The following is a 27,395-nucleotide window of genomic DNA, read 5'->3' as shown; positions in this document are numbered from 1 at the left end:
GGCCTCTTTACATCACACGACTTTGAAGTATAAACAGCACCTCGATTACGGGAAACTTGCATCAATCATTATTACAATCTCAAATTTTCTGATTGGCTGAATTTGTGCGATTCTTGTTGCAACAGAATTGCATTGTTGAAGTTAGCTATAAGGAAAAACAGCCCCCCCAATTGTGTAAGAATAACCATTTCATGGCTATCGCAATCTGAATCAAGAAATTCTGCCATTTGATTGGTTGATTCGCTGTTTACATTTTTCACAGCCAATCAAAGGGCAGAATTTTTTGACGATTGCGATAGCGATGAAATGGTTATTCTTACACAATCGAGGGGCCGATTGTATAGACGTAATTAAATGGATCTGAATGCAATTATTACATCGTAAAATCTTAATATCAAAATAATAAAAAGTTATATAAATAGATACCTAACAAGTTATTAGGCCATGAAATAAAAACCAGAATTTAGCAAAAAAGTAGATGTAATAAATTAGCTTAATACTGCACATTTGTGTATAGGCTGTTTCTTAATTAACAAGAGATCATTAATCACTAATCAGACACTTTATGGCACTCTCATAAAACACAGCCTTAGTTATTTTTACTTAATTAGAACTTAGGTACAGCTTGCAATCCACGAAGACAAGTGAACTTTACTTGTGGTTACGTCGTTTACATGGGCAATGCGTAAGTGTGCGTGCATGTCAGACCAATTATCGTATCGTTACTTATACCGATACGATTAAAACACAAGCATGAGCCACTCGTCTTCGTGAAATGTAAAAACTATAATTTTGTACTTAAATTATAATTTAGATTTAAAAAGCAATATATTGTAAGTACAGTTGGCGTCAAGTAAAAAAACTCAGGACTACAATGAAGATGTTTCTGCGCATGGGTATGTGCTATCTTGCAGCGCGAAAACGAATGGTTGACTGACGAACCAATGACGGAGCGTATACGAAGTGGCGTACGGCATGTACGATACGAAGTGAGGTACAGTATACCTTTGCCGTCGCACCTCACGTCGTACCACTAAACAGATCGATGAATCACCCACTGCACAGGATTAGGAGCCAAGCTCTATTTATCTCACGCCAACTGTACCAAACATTGCTAGGATCAAGGCATATTGTAGCAAAGCGAAGCGACACGTAGTCTTGCTAAGATCACCTACTCATCATATATTCCAACGCCCTAATTGACGCGACAATCGCGAATCTATGCGCGTAGTCGACATCTACATTCAGAAGGTCAAACGCATAAAAGCCGTAACAATCACTAAATAACTGTATCAATGTTAAAACATAGTATGATAAATGCGATTTCGAATGTAATTTTCGGATGTCGGCAAACGTTACGGTAAACGACGCGAACTAGAATTTGCTTCCTAAAGTACATTACGTAGTAAACTTCTGTTTAAAACACTTTTAGAAAATATCTGTCGCCTCGCTTCAGTTCAATGTACCTTGAGCCCTATAGCTGTTATGAAAAGACAGAGATACTTATCAATAAAAGTAAGAATTAAAAAGTAAGTAGGTACCTAATAGGTATAATATTATCCTAAAGATTCAAAAAAGTAAATTAAAAACTAAAAAACCCACCACCTTGAACTTGATAACAAAATAAAAATCTGCTATTTATAATGAAATTTTGATTTCATCTTATAACTTGAGTATAAAAATCTTCTTAATATTAAGGCCTAAAGGAATATCATTTAAGGCACTTTTATATAACTAAAAAGTTTGATAAATTGAACGATTAAGCTACATTTGATTTCACAATGATATTCTTTTTATTGGTCCTGCCAAACTAGCCACAAATAGGAATTACCTTTCTAATCACTGTTAAAACATAAAGTTGACCAAATAATACTATAACGGTATCTTAACACAATTGATTAGATAAGTAAAAATCAGTCTCCAACAATCAACTAGGTACATATATGTACTTTTATCTTATATTAAATATAAACTATATATAGACCACGTCGTAAGCTGAAACAGATCTGTCTCCGGCATAAACCTGTCTCGTTTTAACTCTATACCGTCTGAGCAAATTAAAGTATGCTCCATAGATCTCAACTTTAAAGAGTATGAAGCACAGTATGAAGTATGAACTGTAGCCACATTTAGGATCGTAGTAATCTTCATTACTGTCATAACCTCAAGACTCAAAAACATTTTGACAAAAATTATTAACAGCTTGGCTGCTAGTTATACCATATAATTTCACGCTAATATGGCGTTACAAATTCTCTAGCTTGCTTAAACTAAACTATCCGCGGAAAGAAGTTACTAGGTATAGCGCTCTCTCTGTTACGTTATCCCATACAAATGATAGAGACAAAAATCTCAGTGGACGCTAACCATTTTGAGTCACCTTATATCTACCTATATCATATTCTGTGATGTAAATAGATTTACCAACAAAAAATATATGTAACAAAATCTGTTGTATCGTAGTCGTTGCGTGTCGTATAAAAAGAAGACTTAGAATATCCGTTGCACGCTCTTCACTCGCGGCGCGAAATGGATGTTTGATTCGCAAAAATCGCACCACGATTCGCGCGCTAGTGTAGAACGTGCTTATAGAAAACCTATAAAAAGTTATTCTAAAAACCTTTAAAAAGTATCTAATTTAAAAAACAAAATAAAAATTGGCACCTTGAATTCTATAACAAAAAATAACATTAACTATTTGTAATAAAATTTTGATTTCATTTTGTATTTAAGTATACAAATCTTAATATTTGTAAGCCCGTTTTCACACGGACGTTTTAATAACGCGCGTTATAAATACCAACAGTTTAACATGGTTTGATTTCTTCTAGCTTACCTATATAGCGCTGAAAATATTATAATATAACAAAGGAGCTTCAAATCTAGATATTGTTTATTAGCTGACTTAAAAGGCAAATTAATCGATTATCGAAAAACTCCTAAACGACGCGCCATAAACGATACATAGTGGTTCTTAGTTCTTACAGCGCACTAACAACAGTAGCCATAAAAAACCAAACTTTAGAACGTCTAAAGCGCCAGACAATACTCGTCGCTTACGTATTTCTGCGAGAAGTTCTAAGCTAAAGAAAAATAGATTTACAATAGGTATTGTGTTAATATCTCAACATGTTTCTAACGCGATGTTTTGAAATTTCAACCGTCGGCGGTCATGGTTAAATCGAATTAACTAGGCTTTTCTTTGATCCGACCGAACGCCTTCTTAACGCGCGTTAGAAAAAAGTTCGTGTGAAATAGGTCTTTTACATTTTTGCAACAACTTCCTAAAATATTCAGTATATTTTCTGAGTTTGAATCCATATTATGGTACAGTTCTTGCAATTCACGGAGGCTAGTGAACTTTACTTGTGGTAACGTCGTTTACATGGTCATTGCGTAAGTGTGCGTGCATGTCGGACCAATCAGTCGCGAGCTAGCGCTGTCAAACGCACACATTTAGTGTACCTTACGTATACCGATACGACTTAAACACAAGCATGAGTCAGTGGCCTTCGTGAAATGCAAGAACTATACTAATTAAAAGTAAATTAAATTAATAAGTTCATTTAAAATTACGTAACGATTTTCAGTTAACAATATTTTCTAAGTTAGACCCAAATAATTTATACTCACTAATGCTATGTTAAAATCAGTCTCAAAAAATCAGTACGTATGTAGTATTTAAACATAAATTGGCAACAACAACAAAAAAGTACATAATTTATCATTCTAAAGTTACTTATTTGATTTTAAAATTAAAAAAAAAACTTATATGAGATTCAACTCTCAAACTACTAAGTATCTAGGTAGGTATACTTTCCAAACAAATTAGACTCAAATTAATACTTTGCTTAAATCTGGCTCAAACAATCTAAATAAAAATAAAAATAAATTAGCAAAAACACAAAAAAATAACGGAATTCATCATCCTACAGTTAAGTATTTGATTTTAAAATAATAAAAAATAAATAAAAAAAACAAAAATATGTTGTACTATAAAAACATCAATAAATAGGAACACCTATATCTATAATTTTTAGAGGTGGTTTTAATAATTCAGAATATCTTCTGAACTTGGACGCAAAATTAGAGAAAACAGTTTCATAAAAGTCATTTGTAATTTTTTAAAATTTATAGAGTTTTAACTATAATAGGTTTCTAAATAATATTAAATACATAAGTATCAAAAATTGCGGAACAGGCAGGATTCGAACCTGCGTCTGTCCTGTGTGTCACACCAGGGAGCGCCTTTGACCACTAAGTCACGGTTCACTTAACAACTGCCAGTGCCGAAACGCATAGTAGGTACTGAATAAAAATACATACCTACCCACATTGACTTATATATTACTTCGTATGGACAGGGCTATTGAACAAACAAAATGGCACCGACTCAGTGGTGCTTTAGCACCAATGCAACTTCAGTGACGTCTGGATTTCAAACGGGTCGTTCGTTAGTATCTAAGAGGTGGCGCTGATTTATTTGGTTCCTAAAAACCGTGAAAAATTTTGTTAAGGGAAGCTTTAAATTTGCAGCTACTAAGTGCTGGAACGATCTACCACCGCCGTTAAAATCGTCAATATCTCTTGGAACTTTTAAAACTAAATTAAAAACTTATCTTCTTATACAACAAAAAATTACAAGTTAAAATTAATTACTTAATCATTTCATACTATTCGGATCAGCACCTATCGTTTCAGCACTTATGTCACATATTATATTGCACTTATTGTTTTTACAATCATCATTTATAATAATTCCGTTATACCTCTTCTCATATTTATTTTATTTTATTTTTTATTTTTTTATGTACGGTCTTAGTTTTCTTATATTGTTTGTCTTTTTTTTTTTAGTTACTTGTTCAAACCTTAGTTTAGTTGTTTGCGTATTTTATTTTTATAATATACTGTACTAGGTAAATCGTCCGTGACTTCACTTGTTAAGGCTCCTACTGAAAACCAGCGCTGCAGCTTGCTGCAGCATTATGCTGAGTGGGAGACCTATATTTGGTCACACGTACTTGTATATATATAGGTATTATTTTTTATTATTATATTTTTTTGTTATTAGTTTAATTATGTAGATTAACTTAATTAGCTTTTAAGGTTTATTGTAGTAGGTATTGTGATCAAATAAAAGTTTTCTTTCTTTCTTCTTTCTTTCTTTATTTATATCGATGCCTACCCATCTAATATTTCGGCACTGGCAGTGGTCACAGGCGTTTCGGACGTGATTCTCAGGGGAGTCGCAGGTTCGAATCCTGCCGGTTGCGCAATTTTTGATATGTAAGTATTTAAAATTATTTAGCAGTTTAACAAAACCGAGATTGTGCTTTATTTCAACGACCTGCGTTTTTACAATCTCCAAGCCGGCGTTATTTCCAATATCCTGAATCAAACCTGAATTTTCTGAATTTCGATTCAAAGAAACCGTTTTTCCAACAGACAGAACGAAAGTTCAGAATATTTTCTAAACTGTGACCCAAAAATCAACAAAAACTCCTTTTGCAGACCCTATTCTTTGTAAAAGCCTCCAAAACAACATAATTTTGACTCCGTCGCACCTATTAAAATGATGTTTTAGTTCAGAAAATATTCTGAACTAACTCAACCCAAAAAGCTTGATTTACGGGCCCTATGTTTTTGAAAAAGCTATAATTTCCAATCTTGTGAAATGTTTCAGTTCAGAATATTTTCTGAACTGTGACCCAAAAATGAAAAAGCTTATTTACGGTCGTCGCGTTTCCTTAACAGCCTTCTAGCCGGCGGGATTTCTACTTTGTGCGTCAATTGACAATGCCGTTTGAGTTCAGAATATTTTCTGAACTTCGCCCCACAGATGAGGCAGTCCACAACTACCTTCCTGACCTGGTGCACCAGCCATTCGTGCTCCCATTTCTCTTTGACGGTGCTCAGGAAATCATCGCAGATCGTGCATTTGTAGCGGGGTACGATTTGCTCATGTACAAATTTGATGTGTTTGTTTAATGCCGACTGGAAGTGGTATTTTTTATTACAATAATAGCACTTTATTGGTCTGTTTGCGTTGTGGTACTCGATGTGTGCGATTAAAGTTTTTTTGGTGTTGAATTTCCGCAGGCAGATGTCGCACTGGAAATGTTGGTTGCCGTGGACTTTCTTGTGTTTGGAGAAGTTGCTGGAGTCGCTGAAGGTTTTACCGCAGACCGTGCATTTGTACGTGGTTAGCTTGGCGTGCTCGCGAAGGTGGGCCTTGTACTCGTCGATTCGGGAGAAGGTTTGGCTCTGACATACCTCGCATGTGAGGTGGAGTATCCCGGAGTCGTCGATGGGGTCCTTCTCGAGGCTGCTTCGAAGGATGTGCTCGATGAGGTGACGCTTCAAGTCGCTGCGGCGGTCGAAGTTCTTTAAGCATACGTTGCATCTCTAGAAAGAAGGGTCGTATTTTAGAAAAACGTTTAGATTCGGAAGGTCGTAGTTTCGATCCCGGGCACGCACCTATTACTTTTCAGACTTAATAAACTAGCTGATGCCCGCGACGTCGTCCACGTGGAATTAGGTTTGTCCCGTGGAAACTCTTTGATTTTCCGGGATAAAAATAGCCATGTCACTCTCCAGGTCTTTATCTATACCCATGCAAAAAATCACGTCAATCCGTTGCACCGTTGCGACGTGATTGACGGACAAACCAACAAACCAATAACCCAACAAACCAACAAACAAACACACTTTCGCATTTATAATAAGGGTACTGATATCACTCGCTTTAACGGTGAAAGAAAATATAATATAATATGCGAAACCTACATGCCTGAATGCCTGAGAGTTCTCCATAATATTCTCAAAGATGTATGAAGTCTGCCAATCCGCACTTGACCAGCGTAGTAGACAATCCCTATTAGCCTGAGAGGATACCCGTGCTCAGTAGTGAGCCGGCGATGGGTTGATCGTGATGATGATGTGGTTTTTCCTACACTGTCATTTGCTTTATCAAATCGATTTAAAACACATTTTATAGAGACACAATATTACTTTAATCTTTATTGATTAAACTGATTACTTATATTATATATAGAATTATATATATAATATAGATTAAGATACTTAATTAATTAAAAGATGAACAGTAAATCAATCAAAACAAAAGAGATAATATTGAATGCCCTTTGGCACAATTTAGCATCTATAGACATGGAATTGTTTTTTTATTCTTTTATTCCGATACAAGTTAGCCCTTGACTGCGGCCTCATCTAGTGGTAAGTGACGATGCAGTCTTGGAAGCTGGCTAACATGGAAGGGGCTATGGCTGATCAGTTTCTATGCGGCAACTAGCGCTACTGGCGCTAGCCACGGCCGAAGCCTTCCACTAGATCATACTAGAGACCATTTAAAGATTACAAATACGAAATTTAAAAATTGCCACTGCCGGGAATCTAACCCGGGACCACGCCGGGGCTTATTAGACCACAGCACTCACCACTGCGCCAGGGAGGTTGTCAACAGTTTAGTTCTGTGTACAGCTTGGCTAGGCAGACCAGACTCTTGACATATTATCAAAATAAATGCTTGTTTTACTTCATTTCCAGCACTTTTTATAATTTCGAAGATAATTACACTGTCAAAATGACATTAAAAAACCGGCGAAGTGTGAGTCAGGCTCGCGCAAACAAGGGTTCTATCTAAGTGTTTTAGGGTATTTGATCGACATTTTGCACGATAATTCAAAAACTATGATGCATAAAAATAAATAAAAATCTGTTTTAGAATGCACAGGTGACGCCCTTTCATATTATACCCCACTTGATATAGTTATCTTACTTCGAAAATTGAAAATACTAATTATTAGTTTATGACCACAATTAATTTTTTTTTTGTGTGATGTAACCACAAATTCAGTTTTCAGATTTTTCCCCTAATGGCAGCTATAAGACCTACCTACCTACCAAATTGCTTGATTCTAGGTCAACGGGAAGTACCCTGTAGCCTGTAGGTAGGTTCTTGACAGACAGACAGACAGGCAACAAAGTGATCCTATAAGGGTTCCGTTTTTCCTTTTGAGGTACGGAACCCTAAAAAGTAAACAAAATTACCTTTTTCAAGTTCCAGTAAAATGCGGCAGAAAAATTGACGCCATAATATTTTGTCCTTTAAAAAGGACATCCCTCCAAAGTGACCTATATAAAAATTACCTTTGTCTTACATTTCTTCCCTTTCTTGGCGTGTAGCAGGAACGATTCACCTGTTGCTTGAGCTATTACAGCATCATGATCTTGCCTGCTCTCCTCATAGGGTATGCTGTAGTCTTCCGTGATGCTCTGTAGGCATTGTTACTGGACAGATGGTTGGTATGACTGAAGTGGCGCCAGCCTAGTTATTGGTGCTGATGTATTAACAATATTAAAAAAATTACCTTTTTCAAGCCTCAATAAAACGCAGCAGAAAAATCGACGCCATAATATTTTGTCCTTTAAAAAGGACATCCCTCCAAAGTGACCTATATAAAAATTACCTTTTCCTTACATTTCTTCCCTTTCTTCCCCTTCTTGGCATGTAGCAGGAACAATTCATTGCTGGTGGCTTGAGCTATAACAGAATCATGATCTTGCTTGGTCTCCTCATAGGGCACGCTGTAGTCTTCAGCACTATCCGGCCAGTTGTTCACTGACAGATTTCTTTCAGAATTAAAAGCCCCGGGTTCAGGTTTCTGAGCTAGCACCACATCAAACTTATGTTGCTCCTTGTGCTTCTCCAACCCCAACGTAGATGCAGTTGAATTACAAATATCGCATTTAGAAACCAAGTGAGCCTTCTCCAAATGAGCTGTCAAGTCTTTGAATTTTTGATAAGTCTTTCTACAGTACGGGCATTTATGTTTTCTCAGATGTATTTTAATGTGGTTCTGAAGAGTCGACTTGGATGCGAACACTTTGCGGCATGTGCTACACTCGACATCCGGGTTGCCGTGGCCGAGGCAGTGCATTTCAAACTTTTCGCGACTCTTGAAACTTTTCTTGCATTCGAGGCATAAGAAGCCAACATTGTTTGCAGGCACGTCTGGCTGTTTCCTCTTTGGAGTGTGTTTGACTTGGATGTGCTGCCTGAATGCTGATATCTGATAAAATATTTGCTTGCATTTCTCACACTGGTATTTCTTTTGACATGAATTGTTAACTGGAAAGTATAAAAAATTATACAGCATGCTAATAAATCATATGACATATTAGAGTAAGAGCCTGTGAGGGCCAGACGTTCGTTGTTTTATAAAAGCTGAAAATGTGTCTGCAATCCCAGACGAAAGGAAATTATTTATGTAATGATATTAGCAATTTAGTAGACTATGGCTAAAACCCTTCTCACTCTGAGAGAAGACCCGTGCTCTGTAGTGAGCCGGCGATGGGTTGATCATGATGATGATGATAGTCCGCCACACTGCGCTGGCCCAGTGCGGATTATAGAGCGCACTCTGACTTTGCTTAGACTTAAGACAGAGTTAAAACGAGACAGATGTAAATCTCTTACATAAATCTGTCTCGTTTAACTCAAACTTAAGTCGAAGTGCGCTCTATACATCTCACCCCAAGACACCTTTAAGAACTAGACTACAACAAAAAATCCACTTACCAGGAACACTAGTTCCAGCTCCACTCGCACGGCACTTAACCTGTGGATCATCTATAGCTATTCTCTGGATGGTTTGTCCCTTCTGCGAGCCGTCTCCAAGGAGCAGAATGGTCCGTTAATAAATTGTTAAAGATGCAATAAAAAGGTAGGGTCCTGTTGCCACTTGCCACACTTTAGGTATGGAACCCTAGACTACAACAAAAAATCCACTTACCAGCAACACTAGTTCCAGCTCCACTCTCACGGCACTTAACCTGTGGATCATCTATAGCTATTCTCTGGATGGTTTGTCCCTTCTGCGAGCCGTCTCCAAGGAGCAGAATGGTCCATTGATAAATTGTTAAAGATGCAATAAAAAACCGGACAAGTGCGAGTCAGGCTCGCGCACCGAGGGTTCCGTACTACAGTCATAGCACGATAATTCAAAAACTATGATACATAAAAATAAATAAAAAACTGTTTTAAAATGCACAGGTAAAGCCCTTTCATATGATACCCCACTTGATATAGTTATCTTACTTCAAAAATTGAAAATACTAATTATTAGTTCATGACCACAATTTAATTTTTTTTGTGTGATGCAACCACAAATTCACGGTTTTCAGATTTTTCCCCGAATGTCTGTTATAAGATCTACCTACCTGCCAAATTTCATGATTCTAGGTTAACGGGAAGTACCTACCCTGTAGGTTTCTTGACAGACCGACAGACAGACAACAAAGTGATCCTATAAGGGTCCTGTTGCCACCCTTTAGGTATTTAACCCTAGACTACAACAAAAAATCTACTTACCAACAACACTAGTTCCAGCTCCACTCTCACGGCACTTAACCTGTGGATCATCTATAGCTATTCTCTGGATGGTTTGTCCCTTCTGCGAGCCGTCTCCAAGGAGCAGAATGGTCCGTTAATAAATTGTTAAAGATGCAATAAAAAGGTAGGGTCCTGTTGCCACTTGCCACCCTTTAAGTATGGAACCCTAGACTACAACAAAAAAATCCACTTACCAGGAACACTAGTTCCAGCTCCACTCGCACGGCACTTAGCCTGTGGATCATCTATAGCTATTCTCTGGATGGTTTGTCCCTCCTGCGAGCCGTCAGCAAAGAGCAGGATGGTCCGTTGCTGGCGGGGAGTCCCCTGCAGTTCCAGGGACATCAGTTGCTTGACGGCGACGTCGCAGGGGAAGTCTACGTAATTCATCTCCGCTCTAACTTGCTTCTCCTTGGCAATCATTCTTTCTTCTGGCAACAAGCAGTTCAATAATAGATTAGACAAACATTTGGAAAACTCGAAGCACTTCTGATATAGACGCCTCAGCGAAAACTGCTTAGTCTATTAGTACCCTTATTATAAATGCGAAAGTGTGTTTGTTCTTCAATCACGTCGCAACGGAGCAACGGATCGACGTGATTTTTTGCATGGGTATAGTTAAAGACCTGGAGACCTGACATAGGCCACTTTTTATCCCGGGAAATCAAAGAGTTCCCACGGGATTTGTAAAACCTAAACCTACGCGTACAAAGTCGCGGGCATCAGCTAGTACATAAATAAGTGAAGTCCGAGATCAGTGTTATCTTTAAAACAAAAGTGAATAGGCCTAATAAATCAATACTAATATTATAAAGAGGTAATGTCGTTAAGATTGTTTGTAGGGGGTAATCTCTGGAACTACTGAACCGATTTTGAAAATTCTTTCGAAATCGAAAGCTACATTATTCCTGAGTGACATAGGCTATATTTTATTTTCAAAAGAATTAGAGATCCCTACGAAAATTGTAATAACCTACCCGTGCGAAACCGGGGCGGGTCGCTAGTAAATGAATAAATCCATACTAATCCATATCCATACTAATATTATAAATGCGAAAGTGTGTCTGCTAGCTTTTCAAGTCCCATCCGTTCAACCGATAATGACAAAATTTGGTACAGAGATAGCTTGTATCCCGGGGAAGGACATAGGCTACTTTTTATCCCGGGAAATCAGAGTTCTCGCGCGATTTTCAAAAACCTAAATTCACGCGGCCGAAGTCGCGGGCATCATCTAGTAAATAAATATAATAAAATAAAATAAATAAAATAAAATAAATAAATAAATGAATTTTATTTCAGGCAATATAAGAGCCCATAACAAACTATTGAAACAGAAAAAATAATATGACACAGATATAATTGGTACTGATTCTGAGCACACCTAAATTTGAGTATTTGTATCCTCTTTTTACAAATGTAATATGAAAAGGACAGACACAGTTTGACAGTTTTAGTTCAATTTAGAGCTGTCATACCTCGTGACTTTAGCTTCCAGTCGCGATCCTATGGTTTATATTCGTAGCGAGCACCAACATTTTTAGTCTTCAAATGTAAAATTCATGTTCCGTCCTTTTTTAGCAATATTAAAAAGAAAAAATGCAGATACTTTAAATTTTGTTTAGAGAAATACAAGAGAATCGGCGCCTTACCTAGTTAAATTAAATCTATATATATATATAAAAGGAAAAGGTGACTGACTGACTGATCTATCAACGCACAGTTCAAACTACTGGACGGATCCGGCTGAAATTAGGCATGCAGATAGCTATTATGACATAGACATCCGCTAAGAAAGGAATTCTGAAAATTCAATACCTAAGGGGGTGAAATAGGGGTTTGAAATTTATGTAGTCCAGGCGGACGAAGTCGCGAGCATAAGCTAGTTAGAAACATAAATAAAGGTTCAATAACAACAATCTAAGTAAAGTTGTTGTTGTCGCAACGATGCAGGTTGGACCAATGTTTATCAAAGGGTTTAACTAATGCACCTTCTAGGCAAACGCGGCCCATCTTAGGCCACATCACCACTTGCTACCAGGTGTGATCGTGGTCAAGTGTGCGCTGATAGTGAATAAATAAAAGGAATTAGTAATAAATAGCTCAATGGTGGGACTGAAATCTGAAAGGTTGGTCGTTTACACTTCATCCGTTGCACTTTTGTTGTACCTACTTCTCTAGCACAAGCTTTACGCTTAGTTGGAGGGGAAAGGGGAATATTAGTCATGATAAACATAGCTATTATTTAAAAAAAAAGAAAAAACTAAGTTCTTTTCATAGTAGTTCTCCGCTAAGATTTCTAGGGATTTTAAAAATATCTTAATCCACACAGACTGCAATTAGACCTGGTGGCAAGTGATGACACAGCCTAAGACGGAGTGCACTTAACTAAAAGATGCCTATTTACTCTTGACTGTTCATCATCATCAATATCAACCCATCGCCAGCCTACTATGTGAGCACAGGTCTCCTCTTAGGATGATTTAACGGGGTTTAGGCCCTAGTCCATCAAGCCAAGTATAGATTGGCAGACTTCACCCACCTTTAAGACACTTATGGAGAACTCCCAGGCATACAGGTTTCCTCACGATGCTTTCCTTTACTGTTAAAGCAAGTGATATTTAATTGCTTACAGTCAGAGGTGTTTACCTTGGATCGAACTCAATAGGAAGCATAAGCCTTAATTACTAAGCTACTGCTACCGTTAACAAGCAAAGTAAAATAAATATATTACTGTTTAAACTGGGTTCACCGTGTTGTGGCTTCGGTTCACCGCTCGTCTTCATCCGCTTGAACTTTTTGTGCTCAAACTCCATATACTGAGAGTATTGCACAGATTCACTATAATGATTCACATTCTTTAGATAAGAGCCGTGCTGCCGCACTGTGATATGTTCATCATGGGACTGGTAAATGGTGTAGTTGTCCTCAGTTTCCATGGCATCACTAATGTATGGATTATATGTTGGATCGATCAACATGTCAGACTCATTGCTATCGTTCGAGTCTGGTAGAGTGACTTCACCCAAAACATTCTCTGTATCTGATGGATAGTACATTTCTCCATCGGCATCGTTATCGTCATTGGAACTGTCTATAACTTTAACGTTGCAAAACCCAGAATATACATTAAGGTCGTTTCCCTCTGTGTCCGCCGTCGTTATATTTAAGTTAATAAATACGTTATCAGATGGTGCACATTTCGTTTCGAGCGTGGTTAAGTGTTTAGGTATGAACAAAATTGGATGGTCAGGTCCCGATTCTCTGAAGGCAATTTCTGCTTCCTCCATTTCTTATAAACCCTTTGGGAACAAAATTGCGACATGGTAATCATTTTCGAACTATACCAAAAACTTATGATTCAGTTAACACAGGTCTTTAGACGTAGGTAGATAAATAGATCTTTGTACAACGTAAAAATATATTATTTAAAGACGGGAGGTAACTTAATTAGCAGAAATAAAGGGTAAAAATAATAAATGTTACTTACCTCGGGCCTCGCTGATGTTTCTCGCCTCGATGGTTAAAAAGAAAGAAACATGGCGGAAATGGTTTTATTAAATTCATCGCTATGTCATTAAAAAACACTCAACTACCCGCAAAAATAAGTTATTTTACTTCACAAAACATAGTCAAAAACTTTTATAAATATTTTTGACAACCGGAACCGACAATCACCAATCACCTCGTGATCACCTCAGATCATGCTCCAATCGCCGACAACTATGCCGACTACTGACAAGTGACAGTACGCTGTCGATTGTTTTACCGCCATAGCCCTGCCATAGCTCAAAACGAAAAATAGAATTGCTTTTTTCATTCATAGATTATCTACACAATCATCTGAAACGTCTTTATTATATTGAGATCATTATTATAATTTTGTCTTTGTGGGACTATTTTTGAATAAAATGAAAACAATAATTAAGTAACAAATCAGTGATTTTTTGGGTTTTTCAAAGTACAGTAGGTACGATTCAAACTTAAATGCGTCGTGAAGTTGCGAGACGTGCGCTGTTACCCTCCTCGGCCCCCGCTACCCGGACCACAGAGTACATTGAATATATGCCCCGGACACCCAAAAACTGTGTGTGGTGCGCAACCCATGCGCAACGTCGTACGCAAACTTAGGGGCGCATTTACGTTTAAATCGTACTGTAAAAAAAATTAGCGAGATTTGGCAGTCTAAAAATCCTTAAATAATAGACATGTGTCCGCTATAGCTTAACTTAACTGAAAACCGCTGCCGTGCCTATAGCGTACCATAGCGTTATTGTCGTAGCTAGCAACGGTTTTCAGTTATCATCTATGACGAACCACCTGACAACGCAACACTGCCAACTGGCAACCGACAATGCATTGTTTGGTTTTTGGGTAACTAGAAACGCAATAATTATGCCTTCTCTTTCTTTCTTTCACTGAAAGCTGAGAAGGAGCGGTTATTGGCTACCGGCTTAGTAACTAAGAACTTGGTAAACCAAAACCGACCTTATCTCTATTACGCTAAGGCTTAACTGTACAAGTACTTGTCCATTACACTTTGATCTATCATTCTAAATACAGTTAGCCTTAGAGTAATAGAGATAAGGTCCTCTTTGGTTTATCAATCTTTATGAAATGTTTTTGGTTAACTGGACTGTGGCAAACTATTCGTGCAGGCGTCCACTATAGTTTGACCTATGTCAATGATCAAATTAAACTTTACTGCTATGAACTTAAGGTTGTGATTACTTCACGATATTCATGAAAGTAAAATTGGTTTTATTTTAGTGAATATGCGCGCGCTAGCTATACAGACGGTATTGATACGGCAGCTAGCTTAGTTACTACTACGGAAACCGCTGCGCGTTGCGCATATTAAATTAGTTGAAATACAACTCTGATACCGATATTCGGCAACGGTTAACAATATCGGTATTGAAACTAAGTAACTGTTGATTAACCGTTGCCGTAAATAGCCAATAACGCCCATCTTTATTAAATAACAATTTTGTTTTAACAAGACTCAGTGTTACCAACTCCCAAAAATATTTCCCCCTAAAACCCCTAAAATCACAACAACTACCCGAATATCCCCCTAAAAAAATTATGTTAAAAAATATATAAACGATAAAGTACAAAAATTAGTAAATAAAAACTAAATTTTGTAATATACCTAAGTACTTTATTTATACTTATTTAATACTTCCAATATAAGTTCATTTTCATCTGAACTTACTTACTAAATTTGGGAACCATGATAAGGCTAGACTAACTAGTATTTCTCAAGATTACAGGTAAGCAAAATAACAATGCCTGAGTGGTTAATTAAGTAATGAATGAGGGATAATTGGTGAATAATAAAATATAATAAATATGCACAGAAGATTAAAAATATACAAAGAAAGAGTTATCGTAAGTAAGTAAGTCAGTGTGATCTACTTTTCTACTTTCCTTTTGTGATTGGAGTGTGATTATTTTCAAGGATATAAAGGTCAGGGCTCATCGTATCGTACTTATTTGTAGATTATCTAAAGAGATTATCTGGAGACAACAATGGACTCCTAGTAATTAAAACGAGAGTTTAATTAACTCAATAATATCAAACTGATAATAACAAATCGAGTTTTCATATAAATAGGCAATAATAAAAAATAACTGTATGTAAACAATCCTGAGTTGAACATTTAACATGTTTGCTCAAATAACAATTATATTTGTTACTTTCCTGCAAATATCCAGTGGTAATAAAAATGTTATTATTAGAATCAAAAATCTGCTATTTTTAAATAGTATTAAATAATTTTTCTGAACGATTTGAAAAGCGCGCCAAACGACAACTTGAAATCTCTACATACTATTACCTACGACATAGTATAAAAAAAAGTCGCTTCCCGCTGTCTGTATGTATGAACGCGTAGATCTTTTAAACTACGCAACGGATTTTAATGCGGTTTTCATTAATAGATAGAGTGATTAAAAAGGAAAGTTTATAGGTATAGTTTAATATTGGTTTGTGTTAATTTGTTGAAATATGACGATATTTGAACGAAATGTCGGACGAAATCAAGCTTCCATCGAAAATTAACAAATATTCCGCGCAACAAAACGAGACGGAGGCGGCGGTGGTCGCATTTATTACATAGTATGGAAGTGACACTACATAGTATCTACATTGCCACTCATGCGAATTTGTGGCGGGTCGCTAGTACTTTATATAATGTTTTCTTTACACGACACGGTTTATTTATTTTTAATCAGATTAAAGTAAAGGATCAAAATCAGATCAATTTATAATCTAATGTAGTTTTATAATAATAGTTATTTATTATTATTAAGTAGGTACCTACTAACTTTTTTTGCGTCTTTGTCCCCTTGGCTTTATTTTAGGTTCCCGTTTTATAAAAAGTTTAAAAAGCTTAGTGCTATTAAGAGAACCTTACCTTTCTTAAAATTGCAGTTTTAGCTGTAAGCTGATATATTATGTCAGTCGCGATTCAGTAAGTTTCTCTATAGATAGACTTTTACGCCTTTTTCAGGGATTCCATTGGAAACAACCCAGCCCGATTATGACGTAAAGAGTTTCTTTTCGTCTCGGATAGTCGGAGGTGTGGATGTTCCACCTGGGTATGCCAGGCATATGGTGGCACTCGTTTATGAGGGCTGGCACATGAAGTGGCTGGTCTGCGGAGGCTCCATCATCACAAAACGACACGTTTTGAGTGCAGCCCACTGTATTGAGCCTTACTCACACTGGGGTCACCTTTCACCGTGAGTCATCATCATTATCACCACCCGTCCTATTACTGAGTACCTACGGTTCTCTTCTCCCTAGGCCATAGTCTACTTCGATTGCCAAGAGCGGATTGGTTAACTTTATACACCTTGCAGAACATTATGGAGAACTCAGGCATGCAGGTTCCCTCACGATGTTTTCAGGCCTTTTAATTAGAGTTGCGTGCCTGGAATCGAACTGTTTGGATAGGAGGCCGAAGACTTTGCTACTGGGCTACTACATTCTTCGTCGTGAATATGCTTTAACTTGTCTCAACAAACTCTTACGAAGCGAATCACTTCTTTGTTTCTTCGCATCGTTAACTTATGGAATATCCGAACCTAGCTACCATTTTCTCAGCCAATTACAATATTGGTACTTGCAAAACAAGAGTGAATACTGAATACACATCTTCTAGACAGGTGACGTGCATCATCTTGGGCTGTGCAAATGTATTAATTACTTACATAGTTTTGAGTTCACAATCACATGATACAAAAAACGTCTGATGAAAATGTTTTTGTCAACACGAAACATTTTCAACAGACGTTTTTTTCTACTCAATCTGATCTTCATCTGATATCAATCTTTTGATATCTGATATCTACTTAGGTACTAAAGTTTAGTATTTAGGTAATTGTACATCTCAAATCTCAGCCTAAGGTGGTAGTTGCATAGCCTGTAAGAAATATGGCAGTTTTGTTAATTCTATAGCCCTAATCTGTTCCTATCCATCCATCGATCTACGGCATCGTACCGGATCGCTAAATTACTTGGCAGCACAACTTTGCTGTTAGGGTGGTGCTGGTAACCAGCCACGGGCATAACCTCCCATGAATTGCGCCTATCAGACATGGAACCCGGCACTTCCCAGTTCTCACTACACCATGGAGGTAGTTGTGTTTGATAGAGAGATTTTTATTTCAGGGGTTTGATTGGAGTCTATGGTAGTTACTATTGGAACTCCACGTACACGACAATAGCGTTTTCCGGGTATGTGAATCATCCAGATTGGGATTGGAACACCATCAAGAACGACATTGGTGTCCTCTGTACCGTTAAGGAGTTCACGTTCAATGAGCGTGTTGGTCCAATTGCATTGAACTTCGAGCATATGAGTGGTGGGCAGCATGCGTTTGTGACTGGGTGGGGACGTTTGGAGGTAAGTCCTTTTTTTAAAACATAACTACCTGATCTTGGGTACGTGGGTGATACATATATACATAATAATATGTTAAATAATATATATTAGGTAGGTATGTTATATATGTTACATAATATGTTATATATATTATATATAGGTTAGGTATATATTATGTTAAATAATATGAAAGAATATATTGCGAGTATTCTTTTTGCACTTACTTTATAGCAGCATGCAATTTCTAATAATTAATACTTACGAAGCGTTGTTGCAATCATTTAATTACTGAATTTTACCAGCTTCATTCGATTTTACATAATAGTAATTAAATACTGTGTAGTGATCTTTACTGAAAAGAATGAGCTTGACGCTCAAAGCCGTAAATAAAAATAATACCTACTAAACTAAAAGTATTAAAATAAAGACAAATTGACCTTCCGTACCATTGAATTGTTTCAAAATACCTACAGTATTAAAGTTCAAGTTGAATTTTCTAATCAGAACTTTGATCCAATGTACTTTACAGTAACTACATAGGTAATCAAATCGATCAAATACTGATACAAACTTACTCGAATTATCGTAAGTATCGAGTACCGAGTCACATGGTTTTGTGGTAGTAATTTATTGCGAATATTACGAGTCTTTATATAGTTTTCTGTTTTGAATTTAGTGAAGGTGCGGGGGGGGGGGGGGGGGGGTTGTACAGCAATGATCGCGAGATTTACGCCTTTCGCGTCGTTGAAACAATGGGTTTTTTTTCATTTATTAGGTTCACCAACAGCTTTATCATCTACATCAAACACAAAATTAAAAATAGAAAAGTTCTTAGACAAAATGAAAAGTTAATTACAGGTAAACACCACATGCGAATAAAGAGTATCATGTAATTTGACAACTAAAAATTAATTAATTAAAAAAAAACAATAATTAAAATAACAAATAAATGAATAAATCGTTTATTTCTCAAAAGTATTGGTACAAGTACATATAAGTCTTAATTACAATTACAGATTACAAGTGGTAAAATGAGCCAGCCCTTCTGTCACCAGTTGAGGCTATTAATCGCGGTGAAATGTCTCGTAAAAAATGTGTGGTGATAATAATATGTAACTAGGTGTAGGTATATTATACTTGCTTGCACATTTCATGAACTTTTACCAGTGGACCCTACACTAGGAGGTGACCTGTATCGTAAGGTCCGTTTTTACAGTTAGTTATTAGGTATAGTTACCCTATAATTATATAAATAAACTCTAAAAGTAGGTAATAAATACATTAATAATAATTAATAATTCTATGTACATCTAGTGAATGTGAATTTGAGCCTCAATAGCTCAACTGGTAAAGGAGTGGACTGAAAACCGAAAGATCGACGGTTCAAACCCCGCCCGTTGCACTATTGTCGTACCTACTCCTAGCACAAGCTTTACCCTTAGTTGGATAGGAAAGGGGAATATTAGTCATTTGACATGGCTAATATTAAAAAAAAATGTGTATGATTCCAGGTTTGGGGAGATATACCTTGTCGCGCCCAGATGTTGAACGTCACAACCTTGACAGCCGAGCAGTGTCATCTGTCCATGAAGAATGCTTCACAAATCATGGGGCCAGCGCCGCCCGTGGATCCCAAGCTTGAGATATGCACCTTTCATTCCAAAGGACATGGCATGTGCAATGTAAGTTATCATTGATGCGGGTAACATTAGATTCGCGTTTAAAATTGTCAATCAATAAAAATTATTTTAAGCGATTACAACCACCTTACCAACAGTTTCCATAGCACAAAGGATACTCGCAACATTGCTGTGATAAGGTGAACATAATAATATGGTATTTTTATGGCAATAGTAGAGAGAGAGAGAGTTTCAGTCAATCTACAAAAAATCATGTATGTGCATCAATCATTGCTACAATTTCAATGATTATGTTTGTTTGATATTTATAGTATTCTTGCTAATAATTTATGGTACCTAACTAGGTATTATTGTTACAACAGTGCGTTTCAGCGAATAGTGAGAGAGTGGCGCCGATTTTCTTGTCTTTCTTTAAACTAAATTTAAAGTATCTGCATCTATCTCTTTTTAATATTGTTAAAAAAGGACGGAACATGAATTTTACATTTAAAGACTCTAAATTGTAGGGCACGCTACAAACGCGACTGGCAGCTAAAAGTCACGAGGTATGGCAGCTCTGAATTGAATTTAAAACTGTCAGACTGTGTCTGTCCTTTTTATAATACATTAGTAAGAAGAGTATGCGAATACTCTATAGGTGTGCTCAGGCACTGATTCCGTTTTTCTCTACACTAAATTTAGAGTATCTGCATCCTTTTCTTTTTAACAATACTAAAAAGGGACAGAACATGTACTTTACATAAAATGATAAAATGATTTATGACCCAGTTCGCACGTTTGTAATGGCTCAACTATAGCACTTAAAATATATATATAAATGCTATATTTACTACTAGCTTATTCTCGCTACTTCGTCCGCGTGGACTACACAAATTTCAAACACCTATTTTACCCCTTTATGGGTTGGATTTCCAAAAATCCTTTCTTAGCGGATGTCTTCGTCATAATAGTTATCTACATACCAAATTTCAGCCCGATCCGTCAAAAAGTTTGAGCTATGCGTTGATAGATCAGTTTTTCCTTTTAGAAGTTTTGTTGGTTGTCTTCCCGCGGCGGAATGATTTGCCCTCAGTAGTACTATCGAAACATAGAGTTAAAATCAAAATATAAAAATGTTTTTGTTTGGAAGTAATTAAGAAAAATGCTCGTCAACTCGAAAGTATGAGAAACAATAGTGAGGGTAATAATAATCACTGCATTTAGTTGATAAGTAGGCAGGTAGTAGGTACCTACGTCTACTCGAATTCAGCTGTATAAGTGAAAATGTTTAGAGCAAAATAAGCTCTCGTACGTAGTGATACGGCATAAAATAGCCTGTACGCATTCAGCCAGCGTTGCTCCAAACATAACGATAAAGTTCATAACGATGTTCAGAGCAAAATAACCTTTTGCGCGTAGTGATACGGCATAAACTAGCGTGCACGCACGCTGCGAGCCAGGCTTAGACTAAGCGAGAAGGTCAACGACCGCGGCTGCGCAGTCGTTGACCTTTTTTGACCGCGCGCGCCGACAACCACTGACCCACGGAGTGCGAAGTACCTCTTACTATTGGTTCGAGGTATCTTTCGAGTTTTGTTTTTCTCGATTGGAAATTTTCCATTTTTGATTATAATTTTTTTTTTATTCATAAATCGATTGTAATACTTTGACTAAATCATTTCACTTCGGGAAAACAACCATCAAAATTTCAGCGTGTATATATAGAGTATAGACTAATGTAGTTTTAACATACTATTATCTTTTCAGGGCGATTCAGGCAGCCCTCTAATTTGTCGGCGTACCATGAAACAAATCGGTATCGAATCGTGGGGCTTCGCTTGCGCCAAGGGAGCACCCGACGTGTACGCCCGGGTGTGTGCCTTTAAGAAATTCGTTAAGCTGGCCACTGGAAGATATTGTGTCTGATATTTGTCTGACTAAAATGACTACTGTGCATTTTAAATGTGAACACGTCATTCACCTTATTATTTGAAATTATGTAGGTACCTACAGTTAAAATAAATGTACTGTAAAAAATATATGTAATGACATACCGGTCTAAGAAAGCTTTTATTTTAGTTTAAAGTTATTTTTCGCAAGTGCTATAAAATTTTAGTTCACAAAATGTACGCGATTCTAATGTTACCCACATCCACTGTAATTTTCTTAATAATATACACCGCAGCGTGTATAAGAAACATAACAAAAAAATTGCAGTCAGTAAGGATCAAGAATCTATAGACTATAGAGAGCGGGAGATCTTAGAGTATTAGATCCTCAGAATAAGGACTATTAGAAGTAGCCTTATTGTGACACTTACTGTTAGACCGAGATAGCTAAATGCATTTAAGCTCTTATTAGAACGTGACAAAATGATTATGTTTTGTCCTTATCACCGTGGCCACTTCTTTTTGTTTGCCAAAATGTATTTTGTACGTGAGACTTTGGCAAACAACGCGAAGTGAAGTTATGTTGACTCAAGTATTTTAAAGAAATAATTAATTTGTTTTGTTGTTTTTGAAGTTATTGTGCAATGGTGGGTTGCAGTATACTATACTAGGCTACAATATACTAGGCTACAATAGCCGAAGCGAACGTAAAATAGACTGAATAGCATTTCACAAGTAAGTACCTCTGCTTGAGCGAGAGGGACTGAGGGGGCCACGCTAGTTGCATACCTATCTGGATTGTAATGTGAATGTCTTTTTAATCCATCCAACCATCCACACACTAACACACACGCACACACACACACACACACACACACACACACACACACACACACACACACACACGAAGAGTTCCGTACCATCGTTCAAGATATTATAACACCATGTACCTACCTACCTACCTAACAATTTGCACATCGAACTTAAGAAAGAGATCACTGCTTTGTAGAGCGTCATCTCATCCTATGTGACGTTTCGTCGGTCTCAATGACAGAGACAACGCTCTTTTAAACCGTCATCTCTTTCTAAAATTCGATGTGCAATATTTTACTACTATTGTGCTAAGTACTTTTTAATTTGCATGACAGCCATTTGAAATTGCCGACCTTTCAGTAATTTGTAGGTTGTTAGGTTTTGAGATCAGCAAGTCAATAAAAGAGAAGCAATTGAGTATAGGTAATCCTTTTTATTATACAGTTTAGTTTATACAGTGTTGCTAATGATCCAGGACCTGTAGGCACTGACACGCACGAACATGTCCGGGGCGCCGCGGGCGCACGGCAAGCCCCAGGAGACGATACCGATCTGTTGGTTGCGGTCGGCGCGGACCAGCGGGCTACCAGAGTCTCCCTGGAAACAGATTTATATAAATTATAGTATGTTCGTAGCTGTGATAGCCTAGTGGTTAGGACGTCCGCCTTCTAATCGGAGGTCGGGGGTTCGATCCCCGGGCACACACCTCTAACTTTTCGGATGTTATGTGCATTTTAATTAATTAAATATTACTTGCTTTAACGGTGAAGGAGAACATCGTGAGGAAACCTGCATGCCCGAGAGTTCTCCATAATGGTTCAAAGGTATGTGAAGTCTACCAATTCGCACTTGACCAGCGTGGTACTGGTAGATTATAGCCAAAACCCTTCTCACTCTGAGAGGAGATCCGTGCTCTGTAGTGAGCACTTTGACTTTGACTTTGACTTTTGAAAATCAGAAAGGGGGTAAAATTTCCAAAACTCCTGAAACACTTCTTCAGTTTTAACCGAAAACCCAAGGACCACTTTTAATGAATCATTAACATAATATTTTATCATCATTATCAATATCGATAGACGTTGGTCTGACTGGACATAAGTCTCTTGCAGGGACTTCCACACGCCACGGTCTTGCCTGCGACTCGTTTGATGTCATCCGTGTAGTGGTGGTGATTGTTATGTTATCACGTCATATACTGCCTCCCGCAATCTGCCGTGCGACACCAATTCTTTATAGTGAGTGTATACTTCCGCAAGTATCAAGTTCATGACGATCCGTGCCGTTAAGTAAAGAAGGAAGCAGTGACAAGTTCCTGCATACTCACGTTGCAAGTGCCGCGTCCGTTAGCGAGGAAGGTGCAGATCTCTATGTTAGGGTGTACCGGGGGAGCGCGGATGTTGAGTTCCTGGGCGCGACGGGCGAGGTCCTGAACGCAGCGGTTACCGTCCATGACGGTGGGGCGGAGCTCCAGAAGGGTCGGAGAAAGGGGACCTCCAGCCTAAAAATAAATGAAAATTTTCTTAGCTTTTACAGAAACTAAGAAGCAGGGCTGTTACGGATATTCGCATCCGCATCCGCAAATGCGGAACATTCCCATTAAGGCTAAGCGCGCACAACGAAAATAAATCTGCGAAAAAAAATCGCGAATCTGTGAACCATCAAAATACATTAGCATCCACGCACTGCGAAAAAAAATCGCATGCGATTAATATTCGCAATTGCGGTGCGATACGAATTCGTAAGATTTTTGTGTTATATGGAAAAATACTTGAGTCCCGCGCACTGCGGAAAAAATCGCAATCAACAATGTTATATGTTTGCGGAATAGGTACGACGTTTGTGATTTGATTAGTTTTTGAAAACTTTTTGGGTGGAAATGATCATTCGTGGTTATACGTTTTTTGTTAATCATTAGTGAACCGTCACAAGCATTTGGCGGCTCTATACTAATTAAGCATTCGTGGTTATACTTACGTTTTTTGTTAATCATTAGTGAACCGTCACAAGCATTTGGCGGCTATATACTAATTAACTTGATATTTAAACTAGAACTTTTTGAATTTTTTTTAACTAGAGGAGAGGGTTTAATTTTGCTTTCTCACCGATGTTCTTCCCCAGCCAGTGACTCTGGTCGCCATACCGGCGCCAGCGAAGTCGTAGTTCATGACAATTGGCGCAATTGAGCTGGACAGGGCCATGTTGGCCGAGGTGATGAGGATACCGATGTCGTTCTTGATTTGGTTGTGGTTGTATTGCGCGTGCATGATACCGCGTTGGAAGGCGTGGCTGGAGCCGCCGCTGGACCAGCGGTTGGTTCCGACGGTTCCTCTCAGGGAGCTGAAACAATACGCGCTCCGTCATGTAGTGCCACCAGCTCATGTGTTAAGGTGACAGCGTCGCTGTATTTATCACTACCAATCACTACCCAAATTAGTAGGTACCCATATCTGTATCCATATTATAAATGTGAAAGTGTGTTTGTTTGTTGGTTTGTTGGTTTATTGGATTGTTGGTTTGTCCTTCAATCACGGTGCAATGAAGCAACGGATTGGAGTATTTTTTTGCATGGGTATAGTCAAAGATCCTGGAGAGTGACATAAAGGCACCTTTTTATCCCGGAAAATCAATGAGTTCCCATGGGATTTTAAAAACCTAAACCCACGTGGACGAAATTGCGGGCATCAGCTAGTAGTTAATAAATCTTTTTATTTAGATACGTATAGAAGCGGAAGATTTTGATTTGGGATTATCAAAGACGTACTTGCTAGGGTTGTTTCCGCCAGCAGCCCTCATGCAGTGCGCGGCGGTGAGGATGGTCCTGCGGGTGACGATGCTGGCGCCGCACAGGAAGCTCCTGGAGATGCTGCCGGTGGTCAGGGCCACCATGTAGGGCACGTTCCCAGCGTTGGTGCCTCCGACGATGCGGGCCTCGGGGTCCGTGTGGTCGAAGAAGATGGACATGTCCTGCTCCTCCTCCTCAACGGGGAAGGCTGAAAAGATTTTCGTGAAAATTTTTTGAAATAAAAAACCGGCCAAGTGCGAGTCAGGCTCGCGCAACGAGGGTTCCGTACTACAGTCGTATTTTTTCGACATTCCGCACAATAATTCAAAAACTATGATGCATAAAAATAAATAAAAATCTGTTTTAGAATGCACAGGTGAAGCCCTTTCATATGATACCCCATTTGATATAGTTATCTTACTTCGAATATTGAAAATACTAATTATTAGTTCATGACCACAATTTAATTTTTTTTGTGTGATGTAACCACAAATTCACCATTTTCAGATTTTCCCCTAATGTCTGCTATAAGACCCACCTACCTGCAAAATTTCAACGGGAAGTACCCTGTAGGTGACAGACCGACAGACAGTCAGACAGGCAGACAACAAAGTGATCTTATAAGGGTTCCGTTTTTCCTTTTGAGGTACTGAGCCCGAAAAAGAAAGAAAAAAATGAAAAATGAATTTATTTATCATATCATATAGGACGTATGTGTCAAATTATGAAAAGTAAAGTCTCTGCCAGCGGTTCGGAAAGCAATTCTACTGAGAAGAGTCGGCAAGAAACTCAGTAGGTAGGTACTTAGTTGCTCTTTTTGTTAAAAAAACATTTTTATTATTATTTCAGGCACATTGGGTGATTTTGGGATGTTGAAAACTTCGTACCGGAACGCTAAATTGCTTGGTGGCACGGCTTTGCCGGTAGGGTGGTAACTAACCACGGCCAAAGCCTTCCACCAGACCAGACCAGAAATTTAGAAATTATAAAATTCTAAACCCCTGCCAGGAATCGAACCCGGGACCTCCTACTAATAAGACCACAGTGCTTACCACTGCGCCAGGAGGTCGTTACTATAGGGCTCTCTCTGTTACGTAATCCCATACAAATTACAAAGACACAAAAGTCAGTGGGCGTTAAACATTTTGAGAGAGAGAAATCACAATGCAGGCTTCCTCACGATGTTTTCCTTCATCGTTATAGCAAGTGATATTTAATTATTTAAAACATCGTGAGGAAACTTGCATGCCTGGAAGTTCTCCATAATGATCTCAAAGGTACCTAAGTAAAGTCTGCCGATCCGCATCTGGCCAACGTGGTAGACTATGGCTAAAGCCCTTTTCATTCTGAGAGGAGACCCGTGCTCTGTAGTCAGCCGGTCATAGATTGATCATGATGATGATGAACCAATCACAAACGAATCTATATGTTTTCGAAGCCGGAGCGGTTCATAATTTTAAAATGTAGGTATATTATAGTACGCGACAGGTGGAGATGGCAATTGGAGAGGGAACGTCCCGCTAACCCGGTGCGGGCGAGTGAGGGTGACGTGCGGGTGAGCTGTGCGTCCCCCCGCTCATACCCCGATTGCCGTCTCAAGCTGTCACGGACCATAGGTCTAGAGTAAGTGGTAGGTGCTTACCATTGCAGCCTAGGAGGACAGCAAGACACAAAATTGCTACTTTAAACGCCATTTCAGGACCTGGATAAAGTTATGAGCTTCTTGAGCGTATTTATATGATTTGTACCTGAAAAATCACTTATTAATTATGATAAGGATAAATAAGATAAAAGTGTTATCCTACACTCGCGAGCAAACAATTCGACTGCATTCCCAAGGACGCATACGGAGTTTTATTTCACAACAAATATTTTATAAAAATACTTAACCTATTTAAAATTTGTTAATTTTGAAAATAAGTGGTAAACAGTTTCTGTTCTTAAATTTTACTTATAAGATTTTTTTGTAAATACAAGCTTAAATAA

The 27,395-nt window shown here is 38.0% G+C and overlaps 3 protein-coding genes across 7 annotated transcripts; 1 reads left to right on the top strand and 2 right to left on the bottom strand.

Moving 5' to 3' along the window:
- Window positions 1-462: 462 nt before the first annotated feature.
- On the bottom strand, window positions 463-14,106 carry LOC117989732 (zinc finger protein 492-like). Its single transcript, XM_069503753.1, has 5 exons — window positions 13,902-14,106; window positions 13,146-13,713; window positions 10,609-10,845; window positions 8,490-9,151; window positions 463-6,405 (listed from the first exon to the last, which is right to left on the bottom strand). The coding sequence occupies exons 2-5, from the start codon at window positions 13,699-13,701 to the stop codon at window positions 5,725-5,727; spliced, it is 2,136 nt and encodes a 711-aa protein (XP_069359854.1). The 5' UTR covers window positions 13,702-13,713; window positions 13,902-14,106; the 3' UTR covers window positions 463-5,724.
- A 1,435-nt stretch (window positions 14,107-15,541) lies between these two features.
- LOC117989730 (chymotrypsin-2-like) lies at window positions 15,542-21,975 on the top strand. Of its 5 annotated transcripts, none has more exons than XM_069503784.1 (5): window positions 15,542-15,687; window positions 16,930-17,161; window positions 18,093-18,327; window positions 19,818-19,988; window positions 21,693-21,975. In XM_069503784.1, exons 2-5 carry the CDS (start codon window positions 17,031-17,033, stop codon window positions 21,849-21,851), a joined length of 696 nt encoding a protein of 231 aa, XP_069359885.1. In that variant the 5' UTR covers window positions 15,542-15,687; window positions 16,930-17,030; the 3' UTR covers window positions 21,852-21,975. The 5 variants fall into 5 exon arrangements, with proteins under 5 accessions (XP_069359885.1, XP_069359883.1, XP_069359884.1 ...); XM_069503782.1 differs by lacking the exon at window positions 15,542-15,687 and adding an exon at window positions 15,703-15,809; XM_069503783.1 differs by lacking the exon at window positions 15,542-15,687 and adding an exon at window positions 16,271-16,386.
- A 1,102-nt stretch (window positions 21,976-23,077) lies between these two features.
- Window positions 23,078-27,105, bottom strand: LOC117989462 (chymotrypsin-1-like). Its single transcript, XM_034976835.2, has 5 exons — window positions 27,052-27,105; window positions 25,389-25,617; window positions 24,730-24,964; window positions 23,952-24,125; window positions 23,078-23,224 (listed from the first exon to the last, which is right to left on the bottom strand). The coding sequence occupies exons 1-5, from the start codon at window positions 27,101-27,103 to the stop codon at window positions 23,078-23,080; spliced, it is 837 nt and encodes a 278-aa protein (XP_034832726.1). The 5' UTR covers window positions 27,104-27,105.
- Between the last annotated feature and the right edge of the window lie 290 nt (window positions 27,106-27,395).

The sequence above is a fragment of the Maniola hyperantus genome, chromosome 16 (assembly GCF_902806685.2).
Source record: "Maniola hyperantus chromosome 16, iAphHyp1.2, whole genome shotgun sequence".
NCBI classification, from domain to species: domain Eukaryota; kingdom Metazoa; phylum Arthropoda; class Insecta; order Lepidoptera; family Nymphalidae; genus Maniola; species Maniola hyperantus.
Note: the sequence above shows the minus strand (reverse complement) of the source record. Positions and strands in the feature narration are given on the sequence as shown.

Excerpts from the sequence above, each read along its gene's own strand:
- LOC117989732 (XM_069503753.1), bottom strand. The coding sequence starts at position 13,701 with ATGGAGGAAGCAGAAATTGCCTTCAGAGAATCGGGACCTGACCATCCA. Across the intron at positions 10,846-13,145 it reads CGGTGAACCCAGTTTAAACA|AAGAAAGAATGATTGCCAAG; the intron begins GTAATATATTTA and ends GCTTGTTGCCAG. Across the intron at positions 9,152-10,608 it reads AGCTGGAACTAGTGTTCCTG|TTAACAATTCATGTCAAAAG; the intron begins GTAAGTGGATTT and ends TATACTTTCCAG.
- LOC117989730 (XM_069503782.1), top strand. The coding sequence starts at position 15,767 with ATGCACAGAAGATTAAAAATATACAAAGAAAGAGTTATCGTAA. Across the intron at positions 15,810-16,929 it reads CAAAGAAAGAGTTATCGTAA|GGATTCCATTGGAAACAACC; the intron begins GTAAGTAAGTCA and ends CGCCTTTTTCAG. Across the intron at positions 19,989-21,692 it reads AAGGACATGGCATGTGCAAT|GGCGATTCAGGCAGCCCTCT; the intron begins GTAAGTTATCAT and ends TTATCTTTTCAG.
- LOC117989462 (XM_034976835.2), bottom strand. The coding sequence starts at position 27,103 with ATGGCGTTTAAAGTAGCAATTTTGTGTCTTGCTGTCCTCCTAGGCTGC. Across the intron at positions 25,618-27,051 it reads TGTCCTCCTAGGCTGCAATG|CCTTCCCCGTTGAGGAGGAG; the intron begins GTAAGCACCTAC and ends AAATCTTTTCAG. Across the intron at positions 24,965-25,388 it reads GGCGGAAACAACCCTAGCAA|CTCCCTGAGAGGAACCGTCG; the intron begins GTACGTCTTTGA and ends GTATTGTTTCAG.